At 38.1% G+C, this 26,087-nt stretch overlaps 2 protein-coding genes across 8 annotated transcripts in view; both read right to left on the bottom strand.

The window, feature by feature from the left end:
• Window positions 1-168: 168 nt before the first annotated feature.
• iffo2a (intermediate filament family orphan 2a) lies at window positions 169-22,260 on the bottom strand. Of its 5 annotated transcripts, none has more exons than XM_027170732.2 (9): window positions 21,371-22,260; window positions 11,178-11,238; window positions 9,623-9,718; window positions 4,763-4,939; window positions 4,194-4,339; window positions 2,886-3,072; window positions 2,663-2,752; window positions 2,457-2,593; window positions 169-1,485 (listed from the first exon to the last, which is right to left on the bottom strand). In XM_027170732.2, the coding sequence occupies exons 1-9, from the start codon at window positions 21,928-21,930 to the stop codon at window positions 1,344-1,346; spliced, it is 1,596 nt and encodes a 531-aa protein (XP_027026533.1). In that variant the 5' UTR covers window positions 21,931-22,260; the 3' UTR covers window positions 169-1,343. The 5 variants fall into 5 exon arrangements, with proteins under 5 accessions (XP_027026533.1, XP_027026532.1, XP_027026535.1 ...); XM_027170731.2 differs by having other exon boundaries at window positions 170-1,468; window positions 21,371-22,259; XM_027170734.2 differs by having other exon boundaries at window positions 170-1,438; window positions 21,371-22,259.
• A 1,579-nt stretch (window positions 22,261-23,839) lies between these two features.
• The window catches only part of ubr4 (ubiquitin protein ligase E3 component n-recognin 4), a 42,062-nt gene continuing 39,814 nt past the window's right edge, over window positions 23,840-26,087 (bottom strand). For all 3 annotated transcript variants that reach the window (XM_027170347.2, XM_027170348.2, XM_027170349.2), the window contains 3 exons: window positions 25,687-25,777; window positions 25,410-25,572; window positions 23,840-25,099 (listed from right to left, as the gene is read on the bottom strand). In XM_027170347.2, the coding sequence (XP_027026148.2) occupies window positions 25,035-25,099; window positions 25,410-25,572; window positions 25,687-25,777 (319 nt within the window). In that variant the 3' untranslated portion in view covers window positions 23,840-25,034. The remainder of the gene's footprint in view (window positions 25,100-25,409; window positions 25,573-25,686; window positions 25,778-26,087) is intronic.

Raw genomic sequence — 26,087 nt, 5'->3', positions numbered from 1 at the left:
GGTAGACATCTTACGAATTGTTAAAATATTTTCATATTCTTAGATTTGGTTCGTTGTAATATAAATGTATAGTCTTTTTTAATGATATAGTTAATATATTAGATTAGATTATGCAATGCCACACTCAAAGTAAACAGGACAATAAATCAGCTAAATAAAGACTAAGAGAGAGTTATATAAATAATGCTTTATTAATTGGCCATTAAACAGAAGAAAAATAATAATTTCTTTTCCATAAATTAAAAAAGGGTCAGTGATTAAATGTCTTTACATAATTCAGGATGGTTATTATAGCAAACTCTAAACAAAGTCATTATAAAGTTACAGAAATACTCAAAAAATGAACAAAAACGATAATAATAGTAATAATAATAATACTAATAATCACATTTTTACTTCACTGACAATGGACATGAGTTGTTTTGCTTGATTTTGTAAATTTCCAAATGTTTTCTACTGCTATTAATGAACTTTGATCAGTTTTGAAATATTTTTCAAAAGCACAACTAAAGGAAAACTAAACTAAACAAATAAGGCAACAGTTACTGTAAAAAAACAGGATTGCAGGCACAAGGGTTTTGGTTTCCTACTGTTTGGCATCAGCTTTTTTGGAACACTGAACCTTCTGCATTACAGTTAAACTAAGAGCAGGTCACTTTATCACAAATGACAAGAATGTCCCTGAAAATAACAAAGTTAATTGCGTGTCCAAAGCAGCTTATTGCATAGTGCTCTTTACACAATTGTGCACTGTTATCTAACCCTAGTGTAGAAGCTCACATTGCATGGCTTACAGGTTGTGTTTATGTGATTCTCTGCAATTTACCACATTTCAGAGCAATATTTCCTCTTACATGTAAAAAAACCCCACAGTGTTTCTGTTGATCCTGTGACAAGACTCCAAGCAAATTGGAGTATTAATGTTAATGTTAATTCTAAGCTCCTTTATGACATCAACAAATGACCACCAAACCATTTCTGTTATATGCTGAATAAAAAGTGGTACATGGATTCAGGATTACTATTGAAGCAGACTGTAAAAAAAGGACAGAATGTTGAAAGGCGATGTGTATACTATAGATTTACAAGTGTACTGTATGAGAAAAAGGACTGGAGAAGAATGAGCCAAGCCATGCCATGATGCCATGGCAGTGCTGATGAAAAAGACAATTTCAGTGGATAGACTCTTTAAAACTGATTTAATCCCAATTTGGGACATCACGTGTAGCACCGACTCGGAGAGCCACAGAGAAGCAGCCCATATAAGACAGGGGCTACACCATCCTCTAAAATGGAAGAAGAGAGAAGATGTGGAGGACATCAGCTGACATCCCTACGGACATCTATATCTCCGTCGCTCTTTCCAACGATGTCTCTGTCTTTCTCTCCATCCCTGTCTGGTTCATCATGCAGGTCTTCTGGGTTTCCTGAGTCACTGCTGGCTCCAGAGTTAAAGAATGGAGAGTGTCTGTAGCATAGACCAGACTTTTATAATATTAAGTTGTATTACAGTATAAAATGAACTAATATAAAATATCCCATAATATTACCCATAATTTGGCAGCATTATTACAAGTATTTATAAGTAAATGTGGTCTTTAGCATTGTATCCCTTCTCTCAGTAGTGGTCATATAGACCATGCGATCTATGACTTTCTTAGTAAACCCAAATCACACATTTCCACTTTTTTTTTTTTTTGGAGTCTGAGCTTATGGTTTTAAATATTTTAAAGAGTTTATTTTAATTTTATGTACATGTCCAAAGAGTAAAGGCTATGCCCTGTTTTATAAACTGTTCTATGCTAGAAAACAGAATAACATTTCCATTTTGAAAATCCCAATTGAAATATGATTTATTAAAAACCCATTATATGTTATTATATATATATATAGCCAGTTCAAAAATCCACGTTAATGTGACCTGTTTTAATAATATGATAATATATGATATAATATTAATGTATTAATAATATGAATAGATCTCAATAAGATGATTAAAATAGTCAACAGGTGTTTTTTAAGATAGATAAGATAAAGATAGCCTTGTCATTTGACATCATTCACCAAATTCACCAATGCTCCAGTGCCTGCATAAGCACTAATCCCCACAGCTATGCTCCGAAATCCAGTGGAAGGCCACACGTGAAGAATGGAGGCTGTTATAACAGCAACTCCTTGTTAATGCCCATGGATTTGATGTGTGACATTCAGGTGTCTACATACTTTTGGCCATATAGAGGTAATATATTAACATTACTCCTGGACCTTTTTGCTAATCATGATAATGAGGGAACTCTTTAAACTGTCTTGCTTCATTAAAAAGTCTACACTACGTAATATTTTATGTGCTGTATCCTATATAGAGGTACAATATAATACACAATAAGGGAGTGGTCTTTAACAAAACGACATAGAAAGCACGATAGACTTTTTCATGCTTTATCTTCAGTGCACACCTGCCACTAGCTGCTGAGCTCTGGATGAGTCTGCGACACGTCTCCATCTGCACATCCAGTCCTCGCTTCATACTGCACATCTCCATGTACTCGTGCAGATGTCTGGTCATGTCACTCTTGGCTGTTGCCAGTTCCAACTTTTGGGACAATAAGAACAAATTAACAAGAAATAAAACATTTCAATTTGACCCTAAACTGCTACTTACCTCGATTTGTCCGATTGTTGCCTGGTACTCCTGCTCTCTCGTTTCAAAGAGCGACTCGGTCTCGTTTATCAGACTGCGTAGACTTCCATCCTGAAAAAAAAAACAGAAAATAAATAGGCAATGCAACCGTTTGTGTTAAAACACAACACCAATGCAAATGTTCTGCTATTCTAGAAAAGTTCCTCATGTACATTGTTTGAGGGATGAAGCTGTGCCAGCTCACCTGCTCGTGTGTTTCTCCGCAGCATTCAGGAGCACAGGCAGCACTGGAGTGTACACCGGCAGCAGCAGCTGTGGTGGAGGTTTTTCTAACAGGGCTTCTGGTAAAATCCTCCCACAGAAGCAGCGTCTCTTCAGTCTCCTCCCAGGCCAGACTGTCACAGTCATCGTCGAACTCGAACGTCTCCCTCCTGGTGACAGAGCAGTTATTTGAGCTAATTCTACAAACACAGGTGAAGTGGGAGAGGGAAGTGGAAAAGAAAACAACAACAAAAAAAAGCAATCTCCGCCACAATTTCAAAGGGGTCCATGCAAAACTCTGTCCAAAAATGATTACCACAACATAAACACTAGATGGCAGTATGCTAGTACAATCAGAGAACAGAGAAATTTCTCAGACAAACAGACAACATAAAAAAATTACAATAACATACAGGAACTGTGAGAGGCTAAACATATCATGAATCTTATTATCTGTTAAGCCTCAAACAAGAAACTAAAACTTACAGTAAGACAAAACTTCTACACTGAACTCTACACTGATCAGATACACTTGGACCACCTAATGCATATATAATCTGTGATTTAAACTAAAATCTCCTTAACCGACAGACCGTAACTGAACTGAAATTTGTGAGAAAGAATTAGTTTGTTGTTCTGACAGGAGAAACAGCAATACATTCAAAACCTGATTTGTGTCGATGTTAAAGCCCATTTACCTGAAATTTCGACACCTGCTTTCTAACATGCATTTTTGCTCACCGTGTTTGTAAAGAACGCTTTTTTACCCACGTAACAGCTGCTCACTGGTTGTTGTTTTTTTGTTTTTCGTACAATTCTGTGTAAACGCTAAAGTCTACTGTGTGTAAAACTGTCAGTTTGTGAAATACTCACACTAGTCAATCTGGCACCAACAAGCATGCTGTGTTCAAAGACACCAAAATCACATTAAGTCAACATGGTAAACATTAACTGAAGCTCTTGACTTGTACTGCTTTGCATTGCTGCCACATTATTTTGCTGATTGGATAATTGTACGAATGAATTTACAACTAAATTAGGAAATTTCCTAATAAAGTGGCAAGAAGTGAAATAAAACCATTATAATAAAAAATATTGGTAATGAATTATAATCTGGTCATCTGTTTTGTAAAAGATATATATGTTCAGACTGCACTATGATACTATGCTGTCACTTGACAATGGACTAATATAATATTCCCATGAATTAAAAATAAGTGTCTAAAAAAAAAGCCTATGTATGAAAGGTTCAGAGTGCTTGCAGGGAACTTATTTTGGGAACAGCACTCACAGCTTAGTAAGCATGCGCTTCATTTCATCTGTAATGTTCAGAGATCCAGCAACTTCCTTCCCAGGGTGCTCGTTGTCTGCCTCCACCTCAGCGCTCTCATCATCAGACACAGCCTTGCGCTCCTTCTTTTTACATGCTGCGGACACCTTTAACACACACACACACACACACACACACACACACACACACACACACACACACACACACACACACACACACACACACACACACACACACACACACTTTTCATATCAGCAGAGTCTGACACAGGGAAAGTGCACCTCCAGTAAAACAGCAGCATTGAATAACAGTAAAACGATCCTCCTCTCTATAAGTGTTATAGCATAAATAAAGCACACTAAATGTCCTTCATCCTATTTAGTACTGTGCCAATCAGTTAAAATGGCCTTTATCAACTTCTTCAGCAATCATGTTATTATATTGTTACCAGACCTTCGTGTAAAATGAACTTAAGCAGTAACAGAGAAAACAAAATGCGCACTGATTTAGTTCAGAAACGTAAACCATCTTAGCTTAATGCTATAATAAAATGTGTAAAGCATTCCTACCCCTTTGTGGTCTGCAGGAGCTCGAGAAGGACTGACGTGAAACATCTTGCTCATGTCTTCGGAGTTCCTCTGCTGGGCTACGTCACACAGTTTGGCTGTGATGTCGATTCGTCTACAAATGTCCATGTCCACCTTCATGGCTTTCTCCTGAATTCTGGAGTCCAAATCTGACATATCCTAAACAGATGAAATATATAATGTGCAGGATTTCAATCTGTTAAAGGTCAGTCATGAAAAACATTTTATATATTAGGTACGAAACTTGATTATACTCCGATAACAGCATGACAAAGTATTTCTCTCTACTATAATTCACTGCAATAAAATTTCTCCTCTCATTTAAAAATAAATAAATAAAATTATTGTGTTCACAATGTTGCTTTTTCCCCCAACAGGCCAGCCTTGTTACATATAAATTAAGAAGAAATGATCATTTTCCAATTGCATAAAGCTTATCACGGTGATGTTGTAGACTAGTGTTTAAGGTGTTGGGCTACCAAGTGGAAGGTTGTGAGTTTGATTCCTATGTCCACCAAGCTGCCACTGCTGGGCCCCTGAGCAATTGTATAAAAAAATCTCAATACTCAATTGTATAAAAAAAATGTTAGTTGCTCTGGATAAGGGCATCTGCTAAATGTTGCAAATGTAAATGTTATTAGACATACAGTACATTCTAACTGCCCTAATCTGGTAACATGAAAAAACAAATAGCAGTAACCTCCAAAATAAAGCAACAACTGAAAAAAAAATCAAGACAGTAAATGTCCTAAATGAGGTTTATTTGCTTTAATTTCAATTCGATTCAATTTATTTGTATAGCACTTTTAACAATTCCCATTGTCTCAAAGCAGCTTTACAGATGTTTGGAAACAGAAGAGAGAGAAAAAGAAACAAATATATAGTAATAATAATAATAATAAGAAGAAGAAAAAAATTAATAAGGATAAAAATGTATTAATAAACGGATATATTCAAAGTATATTCAAAACCATTCAAGTTTAAATTTAATTTAAAAAAGATTAACTTCAAATTTAAAATACTATATATTTATCTATTCCTAATTTAATTAATACAAACAACTGGTCTTGCAATTATGTTATTATTTATGTTTCAAGGGTTTGGTTTTGCTTCACATAATAGTCGACATCTAAATAAAACAACTGTTAGCAGATTGTGATTAGTGAACTAGCATAAGATAGATACTGGGTGTATTAATATTAGTGTCTATATGCTTAATGCATGGTTTTGTGTGGGTTCTGATGCAGAAAAGATGAAAAACCCAAAAACTGTTGAATCCTGAAATCCTGACTTGTTTTATTCCTCTTGTACCATAGCCAAAGATTCTTTATTGAAGAAAGAGTGGCCTGTCATTTACTGTGAATCCTTTTCTAGTTACATAAGGTCTGTGAAACAGGTTAGCTCTTGTTATCACTTGTTTTACAGCAGAAGCAGAAATAGACAGAAAGACCCCAATTCTCACTTTTGAAGTTAATAAGGCAGAAGTACAGTATATTCAGTATGTTATAGAAAAGCCACAACATGTAAAGCCTTCGAACTTAAAGACTCTCTCTCATGGTGGAAAAGTTGAACCTTTACCAGTCAGTTAGGTGCTGAGACTGGGGACTCAAACATGTGATGGAAATGTCTCCTTACAGAAAATGTCCTCATAAAAATGGATATTTTTTAATCACTGTATTATTCGGTTTTGATTAATCGGTGTGTGAATTAGCTGTTAGTACAGAAACGATAATGCATTAGAATGAGCAGATTATAATTTCATTTAATTCTGTAATTCACCACATTGGAGACTTTACATTGTTTTGATGTGTGTTATATAAAGCATTCATGATTATTGCAGTAGTCATGAATTTGTTATGAAGGCAAGTTGTTATGAAAAAACATACTAAAATGATTCTTTATGTAATTATTGCTAGCTGCAGCCTAAAATCTGAGCTCACTTCCTTTTTGTTCTCTACAGTTATTCAGTGAGCTACTGTGAAAATCCACACAAAGTCAGGACATGTACATTATTAATACATTTCTCAGTGACTTCACTCATTCAAGATAATAGTCTGTACTAATTAAGCACATGGTACGGTTCAGGATTGATGATGTCTGGCTCAGCACCAGGCACGCTTGAGATTTATGGCATCTTTGTAAACACATAAGTCCGGACCGTAAAACATGGTGCCTAGTGGTTCAGTGAGGATAAAGGAACAATAATGATCTGTGCAAGGCGCAAGCGCTAACACATCAGCAGCTTATCAGCAAAGAACAGCTGGTAAAGGAATCTGATTAGGAGAATTGATGCTAATTGAGATCTCAGTAGGTTTATTGTACTGTAAGAGTTTTATTCTGGTAACAATAGATCTGAAGGAAAACACTAGTCACAAGACTGGAATACACCCTGAATGGGCCTCCAGTCCATCACAATGCATCTACACACACACACACACACACACACACACACACACACACACACACACACACACACACACACACACACACACACACACACACACACACACACACAGACAGACACAGACAGACAGACACAGACACACACAGAGACACACACAGAGACAGACACACACACACACACACACACACACACACATACACATACACACAGACACACACACAGACAGACACACACAGAGACAGACACAGAGACAGACACACACAGAGACAGACACAGAGACAGACACACACACACACACACACACAGACACACACACACAGACACACACACACAGACACATACACAGACACATACACACACAGACACATACAGACACACACAGACGCATACACACACAGACACATACAGACACACACAGACACACACACAGACAGACAGACACAGACACACACACAGACACAGACACACACACACACACACAGACACAGACACACACACAGACACACACACAGACACACATACACACACACACACACACACACAGAGACAGACACACACACAGACACACACAGAGACAGACAGACACAGACACACACAGAGACAGACACAGAGACAGACACAGACACACACAGAGACAGACACAGAGACAGACACACACACAGACACACACAGAGACAGACACACACAGACACACACAGAGACAGACACACACAGACACACATGCACAGACAAACACAGATGCACAGACAAACGGAGATGCACACACAAACACACATTCAGACACACTCAGACACACACAGATGCACACATACAGACAAACACACATACAGACACAAACACAGACACACAGGCACAGACAGACACAGACGCACAGACGCACTCATAAACGCACACTCAGACAAACACTCAGACACGCACAGATGCATGCATACAGACACATTCAGACACACACAGACACACACACAGAAAGGCACAGAGACAAACACAGAGACACACATACAGACACATTCAGACACACACAGACACACACAGAGACAGACACAGATGCACAGACAGACACAGATGCACAGACAGACACAGATGCACAGACAGACACAGATGCACAGACAGACACAGATGCACAGACAGACACAGATGCACAGACAAACACAGATGCACAGACAGACACAGATGCACAGACAAACACAGATGCACAGACAAACACAGATGCACAGACAGACACAGATGCACAGACAGACACAGATGCACATATAGACACACACTCAGACACACACAGATGCACGCATACAGACACATTCAGACACACACAGATGCACTCAAGACACATACAGACACGAACACAAACACAGACACATACGGACGCACAGACACACACACGCACACAGACACAGATTCCCACACAGACACAGACACAGATTCACACAGACACACACAGGCTCACACACATTCAGACACACACTCAGATGCACACACAGATGCACACATACAGAAGCACACAAAGACACACACACAAAGACACACACACACAAAGATACACTAACACCCACCCACACACACACACACACACATACACACAGAATAGCCAGAATATTACTGGGAGGTGTAAACCCACAGAAAGCTCATGCAGATGAGGGACAAATATGCCCAAACAGTATCTGCACACACAGTTAACCAGACACCCTGGATCTCTAAGCCTGTGTCCGTCTTATTTTTTATGTTTTCTTTTTTAAGCTCATAGTGTTAGTATGTACATCACTTCGGTTTAAATAAATATAAATAAATGTACAAAAAATATTCCTCTCTCTGCCAGTTTAGTGCTTGCTCTTTCTGCTAATTTGCAAAACTAAGGCTTTTAAATGTTTACTCATAACAGACTCAGTCACCACATACTCCATTTCTGTGTGGATTAACATCATCATCATCATCTTCTTCTTCTTCATCATCACTCTCTAAACAAAGTCTTGCTGATTTCGATTGTAGAAGAGATCATGGCCACCCTCCCACACCCCAGTCACTCACTCTTTTATTTTTCTTCCCTGCCAAAATGAGCCACAAGAGCCACAAAGACTGGAACTAACCATCGTCTGAGCAGCTTCCTACCCCGGGCCATGAATCTCAAACACTTCACACGACTTCTCTTTACACACACTTTATACACTAATACTGCTCATACAACTGATCATATGAAAATGCAGCACCCACTGTGTACAGTATATTCTAGTGTATGCAGCTTTAACTGTAGTTTAGCAAAACTATACATACTATATGGCTCAATACAAGTCGGGATATTTTTCATTTCTACTTTACATTTGAAGATTATCTACAAGATGAACAAAAAAGCTCATTTGCAAACAATGCTCCATTAATGCACGTATTTATTATATATTGGCTCCAAAATGTGCAGCAGTACTCAATAAGCAAGGACACATTATACTTACGTCGGTCATGAGACTCTTATAGACGACTAGGTCGGCTTTAAGCTGCTCCACTTTCTCACTCAGTCCTCTCCGTAGGCCCTCAGACTCCTGCGCACTCTGTAGGGGACGAAGCAAAAAGGAAGCCAGTCAAACCGAATGTTCGTCACAAGAACATGTCTTCTCCATTCAACTTTAGTACTGTGAGAAAACATGAACTAAAAGGCAAAATTAGGGATGTACAAAAGATTTAAAAAAAAAAAAAAGCAATTGTCTCTTGCACAAATGAGCATTATGTATTATTATATATAAACATATCTTTATTTGGAGGTGACTGATAATTCTGGCACATGCAGATATTATCTCTAATATAAGCACGTCCGAAAGCATGTTAATAGAGAAATGGGTTAAGTGTACATAAAGTGCAAATTATGCACATTATTTATTCAGACCTGAGAATTATCTTAAGTGCTTAATAGCTGCTCAGGCAGTTTGAGTACTCGAGATGGGTCTTGTCTTCAGAGTGATATTAATCTGAACAATCTTTTAAATGTTTTTGTGTAAAAAGACCCTGAAATTCACATTTTGGAGAATGTCAGTCTATTTATTGCATTCATTTTCTGCACTGTTTCTCTTATGCAGAGTCATGAGGGGCCTGGAGGATATCTCAGGGAACTTGTGGGATGCCATAGACAGAGTGCCAAGCATCACAGAGCACAACCACACACACGCACACGCACACGCACACACACACGCACACACACACGCACACACACACACACACACACACACGCACGCACACACACACACGCACACACACACGCACACACACAACCATTCACACAAAACAAACGATGTAGAAATGCCACTCAGCCTAATAAGGCAGCATGTTATTGGACTTGGACGGGGAAACCGGAGCACCAAAAGTAAACCCCAAAAGCATGGCAAGAATTTGCAAACTCTGCATACACCTCCAGGGTGGAAACAGTAATGAAGCTCCCAACTCCAGAGGTGTGGGGCAAATACGCTATGCAATAAGCCTCTGCTCCCCCCAAGAATGTAAATACACTAAAGCTGCACTCTCACCAACAGAGTTTTTTGTCCCTCTCGGAGCATTTTTCTGGAAAGTTCTGTGGTGAGCATTTCAAATTTATCCAACCAAAAATAACTTCCTTGGTTTTGATCTGCTTCTCTGTTATTCAGATCTACTATATACTATTCAGATATCAGTTTACATTTACAGTTTGGTAACCAACGTGGTTGTAGGATGCTGATTTAAGACAAAAAAAAATTTCAGCTCGTGCGAATTTCCTCATTGTGTCCTTTATGCAACTAGGGAAAAAAAACCTGGCAACATTGCAGAAGTGAACTGCAGGCAGGTCATGTCATTAATCTGACTAGGTTTAGCAGCACGTTTGAATTTGAATCACTTTTAATTGTTAGGTGTAACTATATATCTGAAATTTAAAAACAAGTAGCCAGCAGTGAACACTGCGCTGTACAAAACACAGCCATCAGTAAAAGCACAACGAGCATAAGATGAAGAACCGAGCGGCGTTTCGCATGGCTGAGTGCTCACTTGTTGTAAAGACTCCACCATGGCCTCCATTTGCTGGCACTTGGACAACTCCTCCTCCCACCTGAAACACAAAGAACAGGCATCTGGTCAATAAATACTTCAAACCAAACATGTTTGCCACAATGTTTGCCATGTCACTTCATCATTAAAGACAAAAACATCTTATAATTGCAGGTGGAATTACTCTTAATGAATATACAGTATTGGTCATTATAAAGCGGACGATGCTGCATCGAGTGTTAAGACTGCCCACTGAGGATATACTAATTAACACACTAATTATTTAATAATACTTCGTCCTTAAAGTCACTATGGTGATGGTAGTCACGACAGAGCAAACAAGCCAAACTTTCTAAATGAAACCTAGTGAAACGGTTCACTGAGTCGACCTGCTTTGTTTAAAGTTGTCGTATTGGCCGTCACTCAGCTGATGCTTCGGTTTTGCCCCTTGGTTTGTTCCCGAGTAATTAATTCTGGGTCATTAGTGGACTTAAGTTGTTAGTGTACACAAACATTGCTGTTTCTCAGGTGACAGACTCCACACACAAATTCACTAACTCTGCCACGTGTGAAAACGTGTACTGCGACTTTAAAAAATCCCCTTTATTACAGAAACCCTATACATAAAATTTTTACAGGTCTTAGGATTTCAGTGGGGTTTTTTTCTGGAAGCAATAAAACTGAAACCCATCTCCTTATAAGGGAGGAATTTTTCCTGACAATTTCCCAAGCATGCCATTTGGCCAGAATACACCTCCTCCACACACATCCTTGCTTTAACTTACTCTCTCTCTCTCTTTCTTTCGGTCTGCCTCTATATCTCTCAGCAGGATACCTTTCATTCCTCTCATAGTCCAGACATTGTAATCATTTGTCTTGAAGTCTGTCGAAGCAAATGCTGGCTCGAGTAATCCTTACACGTGTTATCACTGTGAGATCTAAATGGAGCCAAAGCGTTTTCAGTGTATTTCCAGCATACTGAAAATACAATTAGTTTTTCCAATATATCTTGGATTTCTGTAAAGCTGCTTTGTTTACATGGCTATTCAAATACTACATTTTGCTTAAGGCAGTACTGCAGTGGGACATGGACAAAATCCTCTACGATATAGGAACATAACGAAAACTGAGACATTCAGACCAGCGCGTAACTCCAGTGTAACTTATTAAAGTAGTGTTCAAGGGCATGAGAAACTGACTCCAGTCATTTCCTCTGATCCACTTAGTTTTATTGCAGAGAAACCATGTTCATCAATTCTGACTACGCAATACAACATCGCTTAAACACACAACAAAAAAATATTTCAAAAAGTTCAGCTGTGTACCTACACATGGCTTTTCATGTTAGTTCTTTTTTAATTCCATTGAAAGCTGGTTAGGTGATATGAAAACTGTTACAAAGCATTCCTGTGGGTGAGTATTATATTACAAAAACGACCCATTTCTGTAGAAGTGTACTTCCCTAAAGGCTTATTAGCATTTCCATACAAGGAAGAATAGATAAAGAGAACAATGCATGGAACCATTCGATAAGAAAAGTGTCTCGTGTATACTTGAATAAGCAGAACAAACATTGTCAGATCAGTGAAGTTCTCTAGACCTCTGTTCTGCCAAATGTGTTTACTGCTCAATAACACATGCAGCCACATAGCTGTTTTACATGCAAATAATATTTGTCACTTACACCATACACAGCACCACGTGCAGTGAGACCCTTTTGTAGAATTCATAAAACATCATAAATTAAAAACAAAACCAAAATGGATTGAATAGAATTATAATAAAAACAAACGTGAACCAAACTAAACAGAAATTGGTTTGATTTACATTTATACAACAAACCATTGCTGTAAGTTCTTTAATGTTTTTTTTTAACAAAATGTCTTTATGCTCTTAAAATGGGAAGAGAAGATACACATTCTGATTGCTGTCTACAGTAATGACTATACTTAACACTCATGGACTGAGATCATCTGCTGCTGCCAACGTACAGTCTGGCTGACATCACTAGCACAGAGCACAGGAGGCTATCATGAAGGGAGATGAGGACAAATGTGTGAAGGACTCATCCATTGCTCAACAGACATACCTGCGTTCATTCCACTGCAATCCTATTCAATAGAAATGAACTATTGAGCTAGCTAAAAATTTGACTAGCTAACGTTATAACGAACAAATGGAGTAGTCTATGTATCCACTTAAATGGACAAATGAAGTGTTTACATCACACTCACACACACACACACACACACACACACACACACACACACACACACACTCACTCACACACTCACTCACACACTCACTCACACACTCACTCACACACTCACTCACACACACACACACTCACACACACACTCACACACACACTCACACACACACTCACACACACACTCACACACACACTCACACACACACTCACACACACTCACACACACACACACACACACACACACACACACACACACACACACACACACACACACACACACACACACACTCACACTCACTCACACACACACTCACACACACTCACACACACACTCACACACACACTCACACACTCACACACACACTCACACACACACTCACACACACACTCACACACTCACACACACACTCACACACACACTCACACACACACTCACACACACATTTATTCTTCAGGAATCCATCAAAGGATGTGACTGACAACTAAAAAATAGTTTGTTAATCAAACAATACATCGTTTAACACGGTCTCCTAGTCCCTGATCTGATGTGTACTGGACAGCATTTGCTGGAAATCTTCACCAGTGGGCACTGAATAATAAGGTCAAAAAAAAGTGTTTACCCATGTGATGAAAGAAGTGGGCAGGAAGCCAGCTACCCTAAAGTTCATACTAGCTGTTCAACCACTTTGTTCTTCCAAACTACAGAATGATAAAAGAACAAACAGAAGCCTGGTTTGTGGTTAAACAAAGCAATATAAAGAGCATAGTGAGTTTGATCCAGTTAATACTATGACAAAAGATCTTACACAAACACCAGATTCCATCTAAAACATCGTGTCTTAATATTAACACATTAGCCCGGGACTCCATTTACTAGACTTAATAGCATGTAGAGTCTAATAAATTATAGATTTGCCACATATATATATAATAATTGAAGAATAAAAAAAAAATAGATTTCAGTAAAAGTAGATTTCTGCTACATCATTTCAGTCTCCTGATTTTCCAAGCTCTGGAAAATGAAATGAGCTAACCTATAACGGCTGATGGACTTTTCTCTCACAGCATTTGACACAGAACCCTGAACTGAGGATTCTGGTTTGAGCTGCAATGACTGACATTTTCCCAATAAAACATGCAATCAGCAACGAATAAATACAATTCAATTCAAAAATTTAATTTTATTTGTGTAGCACATTTAACAATAGACATTGTCCCAAAGCAGCTTTACATAAATATATAAACTCAGCATAGAAATTTAATATATTTTTTGATCTTGAATGTTTTTAGAACTGTGTAATATGCAATTATGCAATTATTCTAGATTTAACATGGAGGTTTTTTTGTTTTAGTTTGCTGATTGGTCAAAACTGTGAGTGATTATAACTTGTGTAGTTAACAGCAAAACTGATGAACTACTTTTTTGTGGTGGTGACTTCAAATCTAAGTGCCACCCAGCTTCCACTGTGGAGCCCATGACCAAGGCCCTTAACTGCTCAAGATGTATTAAAAAAAAGAGATGTAAGTCACTCCGTACAAGAGCGTCTGCCAAATACCAGAAATGTAAATATAGATCCAAAGTAACAATGCTGAATAAGGCTTTGCGTGTGGCTTGGCCTAATATCACTGCCACGATTTTTGATTTCAGCACAGAAATATTTTGTTCTCATTTAAACATTTTGTTTAAGAAACAAGTCGAGATTCCACAGAATGAAATATAATAAGTACATTCTGTGGAAGTGATAAGGTTTTATTTCATATTGATAATGAAAGTAATGTGATATACTTATCAAAGATAGACATGAATTCTTTCTCTTTCAACCTCCCTTGTAGTGTTGTATAATGTACTGAAATCTTTTTCATGTGCTACTATCAAAGATTTGTTTGTCAAGATCGTATTACACATTCTGAGACGAAAACATATATAACCTGTTGTGAGTCAGTAATAAATATTTTCTTTGAAATGTCATTGGTGATACGTCTGAGAGTGAGAGATGAGGATGAGTTCTCTTTTCAGTCTGCTTCCGCTCATGCTGCTTTGTGATATCAGTTAAATTTGTTCAACAAATACAATTGACTTGAATTGAATTGAATTTTACATTTATTTCAGCTTGAGGTAAGAGCTGCAACGTTTATACCAGAGCCTTGCCGTCTGGGTTCTCACCCAACTTTCTCCTCACAAACATTAGTGGGAAATAATCGTAGATTCATTCAGCCTGGGGGTTTTTCAGTCTGGCAATGAATATCTTTATCAGGTCATGAATAAGTGCTGTTCTATGTTTTGATGATGATGATGATGATGAAGATGTGAGGTGATTGTTGCAGGCAGACATCAATGCAAGGCTAGAAATGAACGTAAATAAAAACATTTCTACATCATTTTGGTAAAGTTTCCAGACTTTCCACTATTCAACCAAAGCAATGTGGTCTGACCTGATAATGAGGATCAGTATTCAGTATTCTTATGAACTTTGTGTATATTTTAAAGTTATCGATGCTAAATGTGGTTCTACGTGATACTGAATTTGAAGGTTGGAGATATCTGTTGTGAATTTTTGTTGTCATTTGAGGATACTTGTTTCTTTACAAAGGTAAGTGAGGACCACACAACATATTTTGGCTCTGATTAATAAAAAGAACAAGGATGTATTTTCCCAAAACCCAAAACGCATAAAATACACCAGTGATTTAAACCAATAATCGGATAGCGATACTTTGAGTTTTGTGAATCATTGTGTATTAATAAATAAGTGTTACACTCTAGATCCTGTCTGATGTGTCTGTTATTCTCCACTTTTGTTCATGTTCACTATACTGCTTTTATGTGACTATAAGCTTTATGCAACAGGGAAACCCACCAGTGAAAAACATGGACTAAATGACTGTCAGAATCCCGAGAGTCCTTCTGAAACACATCTGTCGCCAGACTAAGAGAGAAAAAAGCTGAACTCAGACAGGCTACACCCTAAAATCCACAATACACTGTGTGTATAATCACATATAATGAACATACCCTATATTTTGTGGACGTATCTTATCTATGTGCACAGTAAAGCAACAAAAGTAAAGAAGGTAGCTACATATGGAAGTATCCAAACAGCCAATCATGTGGCAGCAGTGCAACGCATAAAATCATGCAAAAGATCAACAGATCAAGAGCTTCACATTAAAAATTAAAATAACAATGGGAAAAAAGTTTAATCTCAGCAAATGTGATAGAAGCACGACTGACGAGTAGTTACTGAATTTGAGTATTTCAGTAACTACTGATCTCCTGAGTAAGCGGGTATGGAAAAACAAAAAACACCCAGTAACGGTTGGTTCTGCAGGTCCAAAAGGGTGGTGTTCAGAGGAGATGGCCTCTTTAGTTTATGGAAACTAAAATAATAATAACTTTACATCCATGTTATGCAGAAAAACATCTCAGAACGCACCAAATCCTGAGGTGGATGAACTGCAACAGCTGGAAACCACATTGGCTTCCATTTCTTTCAGCAAAAAAAGGGGTTTGCAGCTACTGCAGCTACGTTGGGCACAGGTTCACTGACACCAGACAGCTTAAGATCAGAAAAAAACAGATGTTTTTCCCATATATAACTGTCTAATGTTGGTGAGCATGTGACCAGTACAGTCGCAGATTATATTTTACATTAATTCTACATGTGCACATTTGTTTCTTTCACATTTGTCACATAAATTTCTTTCACTCATTACAGCGTGTCATTGTATATTTGCGTGTCTTCCCTTCTGCAAGTCATTTACTGGATTTTTTTTACAGCACCAAACATTCCTAAAAGACAGCTTCAGATCAGATGAACTCAATCATGAATAGGCCTTTGAGGAAACTCAATCATGTGCAGGAGGCAACAAAATGGGATGAACAGAGAGGACAAAAAAAAAAATCAAAAATCTTTCGATTCATCTTTCTAGCTAACATAATCATTGTAGTGTAATAAAAATATAATGTAATAATGTAATAATCAGACTAATCATCAAAATATGTAATATTCAGTGTATTCGTCTCTCCAAACAGACCTTTTCCACTGCACTGTAAGTAAACCCATGGGATTTCCCTGCTTACTTGCCACTAACTTTTTGGATCAAAACTCAACAGTAACTTTTAAAAATGACTTTTTTTTCAGTCCAGTGAATAAATCAATTTCACCTGTTCATTGAATTTGTGTTTGAAAATGTTTATACATAGACATGTGAAATAGAACCTTTAATACCATGAAGAAAAAAGGTAAAGAACAGAGTTAATGCTTAAAAATATTAACATAAATTTGCAACATAGATTTTTAACTGCCATATTACAAGCTTGGTTTTCTTCACATTAACCATTTCTAAATTCTTGGAGCATCTAGCCTTGCTGAAATGTTATCAGCCAAATGACATGGAATATTTTGGTTTCAGCTAAAATACAGCTAAACTCAAGAAGATTGGCCTAAATATTGAAAGTAGGGGGAAATTTGTGAGTCAAAAATAATTTATAGTTGGCCAAAGTATATGGCCTGCATTCATGGACCCTAGGGGCTTTTAAACATGCACATCTGTTTCCAGACCAGGAGAAGGCTGAACTCGTCTAGATTCACATCACACAACATTAGACAGACTACACCCTAAAGCCAGCATTCAATGGTAAATGACAGAAACTATTCCTAACACCTTAATTCATCTAGCTTTATGTAGAAAAATAACTACAGGATGATGCCATATCTTTGTTTTTTGGTCATACAAGGTATAGCCTACATACTATATCTGCATAGTATTTCCTGAACAGAACAGAAGGAATGTTTCAGGACTCTTTAATCAGAAGGACTGGGTGGTAGTAGGAAAGGCCAAAGAGCAAAAGAGCTCAGACCCCCAGGAGCTAAAATACAATGCAGAGCTTGCCCCAACTCCACCCTTTCCCTGATATTCCCCGGAGAATGACCTCACACTGATTCTCAGCTCCACACATTACACTATCTCACCTATTATCTGTCCAGTGATGTCCAGGCACCATGTTACAAGCTGAGTCAGAAGAGCCACCATACCATATGGCAGGGTAAGAAGGCAATCCTCCAGAGGTTTGTGTGTGCCTTATGGCCCAGAAAGCCCAGCCATCATGAACACAGGCCTTTATAGCTCGACTGTGAATCACAGAATTACCGCCTATGCTAAATTATAGCCACAAAGCTTAGGAATGAATACCCAGTGGTACACCCGAATTGAGGCAGGGCTGCACTGCCGTGATTGAGGACATATCAAATCCTTTAAAAGTTCATTAGGAAACAGCAAGTCAAAGAAAGCCTTACAGCTGCTCCCAGATCATCTGGTCCACATATACAGTATTTGGCAAAGGTTTTACACCAGATGCCGTTCCTAACACTACCCTCCTATTTTATCTATTTTATACTGAGAATTAGCGCTTCAGTGGCTGGTTTAACTCACTGCCTGGATGGAATGGAATGGAAGAGGAACAAAGATATATCCAGAAAGAAACATGGCTTGAAATGGTCTGCTCTTTATAAACATACAGGATCATTTACATTTAGATGCTCTAAAATTAAACAAAAAAGATTTAAAACAAAGCTTCTGTATAGATTACAATCACAAAACAGTTCTTTGAACCAAATCGCAGCTATCATCAGAAATCTAGAAGATCACAAGATTATACATGTTAATCTGACTAGACTAAGACTTTTTTCTAATCAATTTAAATGTTAAAATACACAAGACGTGCGATGTCCAAGAATGAAAAGCATGTGGAATATTCATGTTAAAATGTCCTCGCAAGCCCTTCATTTTTTTTACATGAATAAACATTTTTTAGCTAATAGCTCTTGATGATTGATAAGATAGAAAATGCAGCTTGTCACATGACAGAGAACCATGTTTCTATATTGTATTGTACTGAAGCCTTTCCAGCAGTAAAAATCCTTCCAATAATGGATTCAAACAAACATTAAAATACACTTTTTAGTGTCAAACATTAATACACACTTTGACATTAGAACTGTCAGAACTGTGCTGTTCTTAAAAAACACACACACACACACACACATTCAAACACACACTCAAACAAACACACACACTCAAACACACACACACACACTCAAACACACACACACACACACACACACACACACACACACACACACACACACACACACACACACACACACACAGTACCTTCAAGTCCAATTATTATAAATTTTTTAACATAAATCTTAAAAAACAAAAAAAGAGTTCTGGCTAATTACATTCTTTAGGAATTTGAACATGGACCCCTGATCCAGTGTTATCTAAAAAATGCACTGCCTGGACTTTCAGCATATTTTTAACACTGCCATTCTTACCAAGCAGTATTTCAGCCACTCGGTGGTCATTTCCTCCTGCTGAGTTATGCAAGAATCCTGCCAGTAGATCAAACTGCAATAGACTGACCCACTTCTGCGATTAATGGTGGGATACAAATGCAGCCGAGCTTCAAGTGGATGAGAATTGTGTACTGTGTAAGTATGTGCCGCTGTGCGAGCTTCCACAGTGCAGATAAACGTGTTTCCAATCAGTGGGAATTAAAGACAGAGGAGTTAAGATCATGTTAGAATGACCTTTAGTAAAATAAAGGAAGAAAGATAGATTCTGGGATGTTAATAGAAATAACTTAATGTTAAATACATTATATACATTTAAACTAACATGACCTATTGATAAAATGTTGATAGCCACCTTCACAAGTTAACCTACAGCAGCCTCTACTTTTAAGAAACTGTCTATTTAATTTTTATTGTCGATATTTTCTGGCCACTCAACAGATGGAATACTTAAAAACAACAGGAAAACTTCTATTCTGGGAAAAGGACCACCTTGGACTTGCTGTGCTACCAATAGCTCACATTCTCATGCTATTACTACTGTTTTACTCACCAGTTAATGACTCATAACATGATCATTTCTGCTTTACTCCCCACATAACTTTCAATAATATAAGTCAACAACACTGACAATAAATGATTGTTTAAATTATTTTTTTTTAAATAATTAAAAAAAAGTATTACTCAGATTTTAAACCCAAATCAAAAAAACATTTGATCTGTCTAACCTTTACCCAAATTATTTAGTTATATAAGATGTCAGACTAGACAGGAAATGCCTTAAAGATACAGTAAGCTTTTCACACAATAGATTTCCACAATGAATAAATGAATGAATAAATGAATGAATGCAGTGACTCACATCATTCACTGAAGGAAGACAAAATTTATTTCAAGTTTTCTTCATGACCTGGTCTGAAATCAGAGTCACAATTAAACAGATACAGCTGTTTGAAAGAATAATATCCTTTTGGATGGAAAAGGGAATATGAACCTGTATATTGTAATTCATTCGTATAAAGGAATGCAAAACAGGGAAGAAATTAATAAGAAAATAACAGAAATAAGCCCTTGACTCCATTATCAATCACTTGCTCACTCTCCAGAATGTGAAATCTAAACAGAGCAGTCAAGAAGAACAGATGGGCAGGTAGTACAAGTGAGCAGATACAGACACTTGGTTAAAAAGCAAAAGGTGAGTATACAATTTATTAATGAATGGTTGGCGGTTGATTATCACCTCTGCCTTTCTTCATAGTGAGCAATGGTTAAGTCTCTGCCTTACTGATCAGCATGCTTATGGGTTCAAGCCCCAGTGCTGCCAATGAAGAGTCTGTGAGATAGGTTCTCATCCCTCAACCCTACTGTAAGTGCTGTATCATGACTGACCTTGATCTCTAACCCAAACTTCCTAACAAGCTGGGATATGTATAGAAGCTATAATGTAGATGTGACAAATAAAGGCTTTGTCAAATCAGAGCATATTACTGATGCCCAGGTGCAGGTCTCACATGGGATCGCATTGACTCATTGATTTTTTGCATTGTTATTTTATTGCACTAAGGACGAATATAAAATCACAACATAAAAAGGGTGTGAGTTAGAAACTGGAATGAACTTGCCTCCTTCTGTATTCGTCTCTCTCTCGTTTCACTTTGGCTAACACGTTGTAGATGGCCCTGAGCTCAGGGGTGATGGTGTCGATCTGCACACCGACTCCATCTGGTTGCGTCCATGAAACTCCAGGCCCGTGATGGAGCTCCGACCGGTTTCCATACCTTCTGTTATGTAGGTAACTCCACATTCTACCGGGGACCCGGGCCTCGACTAACGGCCCTGCAAAAGGGAGCTCGTATTCCGTTTGGATCGCTTGCTCCCGGCTTAAAAAGCTTCTGCAGCGAGACTCATCCTGAGCATGTTGTAGCTGAGTCTCTAACACTTTGTTCCTGCGCTCCAGTTCATGCACTTTGGCGAGGAAACAGCGGAAGCGGAGATTTAGCGTTTTTAACACATGAATGTTGGAGCCTAAATCATTGCGCAAAGCGCTGCTTACACCGGAGCCGCTTCCCGTCAGCGCAGAAGCGCCTATAATACGCGGTAACGGCGTTTCCATGTGAAGTGCAGGGGTCTGGTCTGGAAAAATATGAGGGAAGTCATCCATCCTGGACTGGAAGCGTTTCATTCAAACAAAAACACTGGCGTCATCTCATCTTTGTGTCCAGAAGCGCAAGGTGCACTCCCTTTATCCCTTTATCTAATGTCATACAAATACAAACACATGGTCTATTGCTTCTCCCGGGGAAATAAAGGCCACCTAAAATGCTATAACGCCGAACACAGCCATTACCTCCCTTTCTCTGTCTGCTCGGTATCGAGCGATGTCTGTTATGTGCTGCTGGAAAACATCTCGCTATTGAGACTCGTCCCGAGCCGCTAATATAAGCCTCTCTATACGGGAAATGGCAGGAAGAGGCGGCGCGCGCGCGCACACACTCACACACACCCTATTCTCTCTCTCTCTCTCTCTCTCTCTCTCTCACACACACACACACACACCCTATTCTCTCTCTCTCTCTCTCTCTCTCTCTCTCTCTCTCTCTCTCTCTCTCACACACACACACACACACACACACACACACACACACACACACACACACACACACCCTATTCTCTCTCTCTCTCTCTCTCTCTCTCTCTCTCTCTCTCACACACACACACACACACACACCCTATTCTCTCTCTCTCTCTCTCTCTCTCTCTCTCTCTCTCACACACACACACACACACACACACACACACACACACACACACACACACACACACACACACACCCTATTCTCTCTCTCTCTCTCTCTCTCTCTCTCACACACACACACCCTTTGGGGGAGCAACTAAGCAGATTTACGCGTATATAATACGTTTTAAGGAATAAATCATCAGAGCTACTAGACAGGAAGTCACAGTGACTGTGTTTTGTGCGTTTATTTAAGTATTTTTGTTTTGTTTTTGTAAAAGAAAGATGGCTTGAACCATGGCGTTTTCAATTCGTAAAATTTCTTCTAAATGGAAATATTTACAGGTCCTTGTACTACAGTAGGTCTGTCTTTAAGTCTCGTACCTGTGATCATTTATTCATATTTTTTATACACATTTTTATTATTTTGTTTATGAGGACATATATCCCATGTATAGATCTCCAGTCCTAGGCCAACATAAAAAATCAGCAGATTAAACTTATCTTAATTAGTCAGTACTGTAAAGTGATTGAAGGCATTTTAATTTCATGAACTCTCCATGATGTAGTAGTGTTAATTCTGAAACTGTTATCCACATACCAGCCCTTACCAACTGACAAAGATGGTTTCCAGGTGCGACTATACTGGATATTTCAGACTCTCATGGGAGCATCTGCTGCACTACTGGTAGGTAATTTGCTTGGAGAATAAAGTGGTAACCGAAGGAAGACAGCATGGGGAATGATGCTAAAAATCAAGCAAGCTAATGAGCAAACCCAAAGCTTGCAGCCAGGGAGTTCCAAATGGCCTCCAAAAAGTATGGAAATTATACTTAGCTCAGAAAATATGATAGGAGTCAACCATGGAGGACAGGCTATTTGTAGCTCTGACCACAGATAACACTTATTCGTACATTAGGTCTGTTTTATACAAGGTAAGAAGAAAGACTGCTGTATGAAAGCTAGAAATATTTTATCCCAGGCAACTATGGGAGATAAAATACAATTCTTATGAATTTATCGCTGAATAGAGGTAGAGGCTAATATATGCACCATATCTCCAGAATTTAATAATAAACCTAGACAACACTCATCAACAATGACATCTTTCAGAAATAAACCAAGAAAAATATCCAGTTAAATGATTTCCTATGTAGTGAAGTTCATATCAAAGCAGCGAGAAATTAATGTGAATTAATACACATATGATCCTGATCCTTTTACGATTGATTTAGTGAAACTGATAGTTAATAAACATTTCATGATCATTCCACTTAATGTTCTGTTAGCTTCCTTGTTGAATTTCTCAGTAATCTTCCATTTAAGTATTTACTCAGATGACAAGGACAGTCATACATGGGATTCTTAAAGTTTTATTCATTTGAGATAATTCAAAAAGCGAACATTCAGCAACAGTGAACATTGTAGCAGCGGGAATAGGCGAATAAACACTAACTGGATTCTTTTCTTTTCTTTTTTTTTAACCTCCACACCATGCATTCAGCTCAGAGTACAAGATCACCCTTTAGAGGTATATATATACACCTATACACCGTGTATACATATAGAGATATATTACGAATTTGTCACCAAGACTGCTTTCAGTTGCACGTTGCTTAAAAACAAACATGTTTTGGGAAAATCTTCTCTGCAGCACGTTTTGGTTATGTTCGGGTCTGGATGTGAAAAATAAATCAACAGAAAAACAATAAGCCCACAAAAAAATCTAGTGCAGAAAAACTCGAAATCAGAAACAATAACCCAACTAGGAAAAAAAAAAGCAAAAAGAAAAAGCTTCCAAAGTAAAGATGCAGGCCTTTTTATTCTTTTATATTGAAAGTTATTGAATTGTGAAAGGTAAAACCCCATTACAAAAGCATTCAAATTCAACGGGCATACATAAACAACTTGCATTCTCCATCACTTAGACAAGGAAATAAACCTCACACACGCATGTTCAATTGAGTAGGAAGCCCTTGTCTTTCTTGCACATTACAATCAAATCACTGAACACCGCAAAATGTCCAGAAACAAAGTGCATGACACCAAGAGATCAATTCACACTTTTGTGATGCTGCTGCTCATCACTCTGGAAGTTAACTCAAAACAAACAAAAAAATCAAAAGGGATAAATAAAAGCCACAAGTTGTTTTACATAGACATTAAATTCCCAAACATATAAATTTACTTGAACAAAGCACCTGCAACATGTTGGATCAAAACAGCATGGTCATGGTATGTTTCAGTGTTATTAGATGTTACAGAAACTTTTGTAATAATTGCATTACTTTGTCAGACTACATATATGATTTTCCAATTTAGGAGCGTTATAGTTGAAGACGCCATAGAAGAACAAACCCGAGTGAGTATCAGGAGGTGTTGGTGAATGAGAGTGGGTGAGCTGATAAATATGGGAGCCCAGAGCTTAATTGCAAGGTGTCTCTGTGGAGTTGCAGTAACATTGTCCGGGTGGAGGACAGACTACATGTTTGAACAACATATGCACTGAGCAGGCTGGCCACACACCCAGGGAAGGAAAAACATGGAAAACTTTAGGGCACAGAGTTCAACAGGTCCTGCAGGAAACCATCAGGGTCTGGGATGTCTGAGAGAAGCCCTGCCAAAAGACAGAATAGATTAAAAAAAGTGACTTAAACCTCAAAATGTGCAAACATTTGATCTGGATTCCACTTGTAGTTTTCTACTTGATCTTAATATCAGTATGTTGCATCTCTTATTAAGCATCTTCAAGAAAAAAATATCACATCATTAAGTCATACGAGTCATATAACGGTTTTGTTACGGTTATTGAAGCAATTCTTTCCAAATTGGCCAATGATTACTCAACCAAATGACCCATCTAAACCGACCTTGTAATTGTAGCAATCAACCAGCCTACAGAAGTGACAGCATGTCTTTACACTCACCTACAACATCCAGGAACTCTGAGAATGATTCGGCAGGCATGAGCTCATCCTGAAAAGCCCTCAGTACCCTTTCAGAAGCCTCGTAGATTGGCATGTCATTGTGCCGCACATACTCAGCTAGCGAGAAGGACCAGCCTCCCTCTGTGTTACTGGTGGGCACTTTCTGTTATATTCAGAAAGAAAAATATATTTAGAATATGTTTAGTATATTAACATATTTCCACAGGCTAATACAGACGGCTACTTGGATATTTAAAGAAACAGCATATATTTGTACCCTGAACATGTCATAGATGAGGTCCACCAGGCCCCAGAAGAGAAGTGGGGAGCGATATACTGCATATTCCTTCACTGCTTTGTCTGTGAGTCTGTGAATAAAAGCATGTCAATTACACTAATAAAGTCAATATGTCAAATAATGCATAACTCCTATAACAAATGCTAATGCTATCAGTCAACTAGACAGTCACTGCCTAAATTACAATCACCCGAAAACTTTAGTCAACTCCTAAAAAACATAATAGTGGGTTCAAAAGTTCAATAATAAAAAAAAAAGATATATATATATTTTTAATTAGATTGTAATAGATCTTCAATTTCAATACATGAAAGGATAACTGCTTATATTAAATGTGGCTTAAACAAAAGAATGTAAGACATGCTAAAAAAAAGCCTTAT

Source organism: Tachysurus fulvidraco, chromosome 23 (assembly GCF_022655615.1).
Source record: "Tachysurus fulvidraco isolate hzauxx_2018 chromosome 23, HZAU_PFXX_2.0, whole genome shotgun sequence".
Classification (NCBI taxonomy): domain Eukaryota; kingdom Metazoa; phylum Chordata; class Actinopteri; order Siluriformes; family Bagridae; genus Tachysurus; species Tachysurus fulvidraco.
Note: the sequence above shows the minus strand (reverse complement) of the source record. Positions and strands in the feature narration are given on the sequence as shown.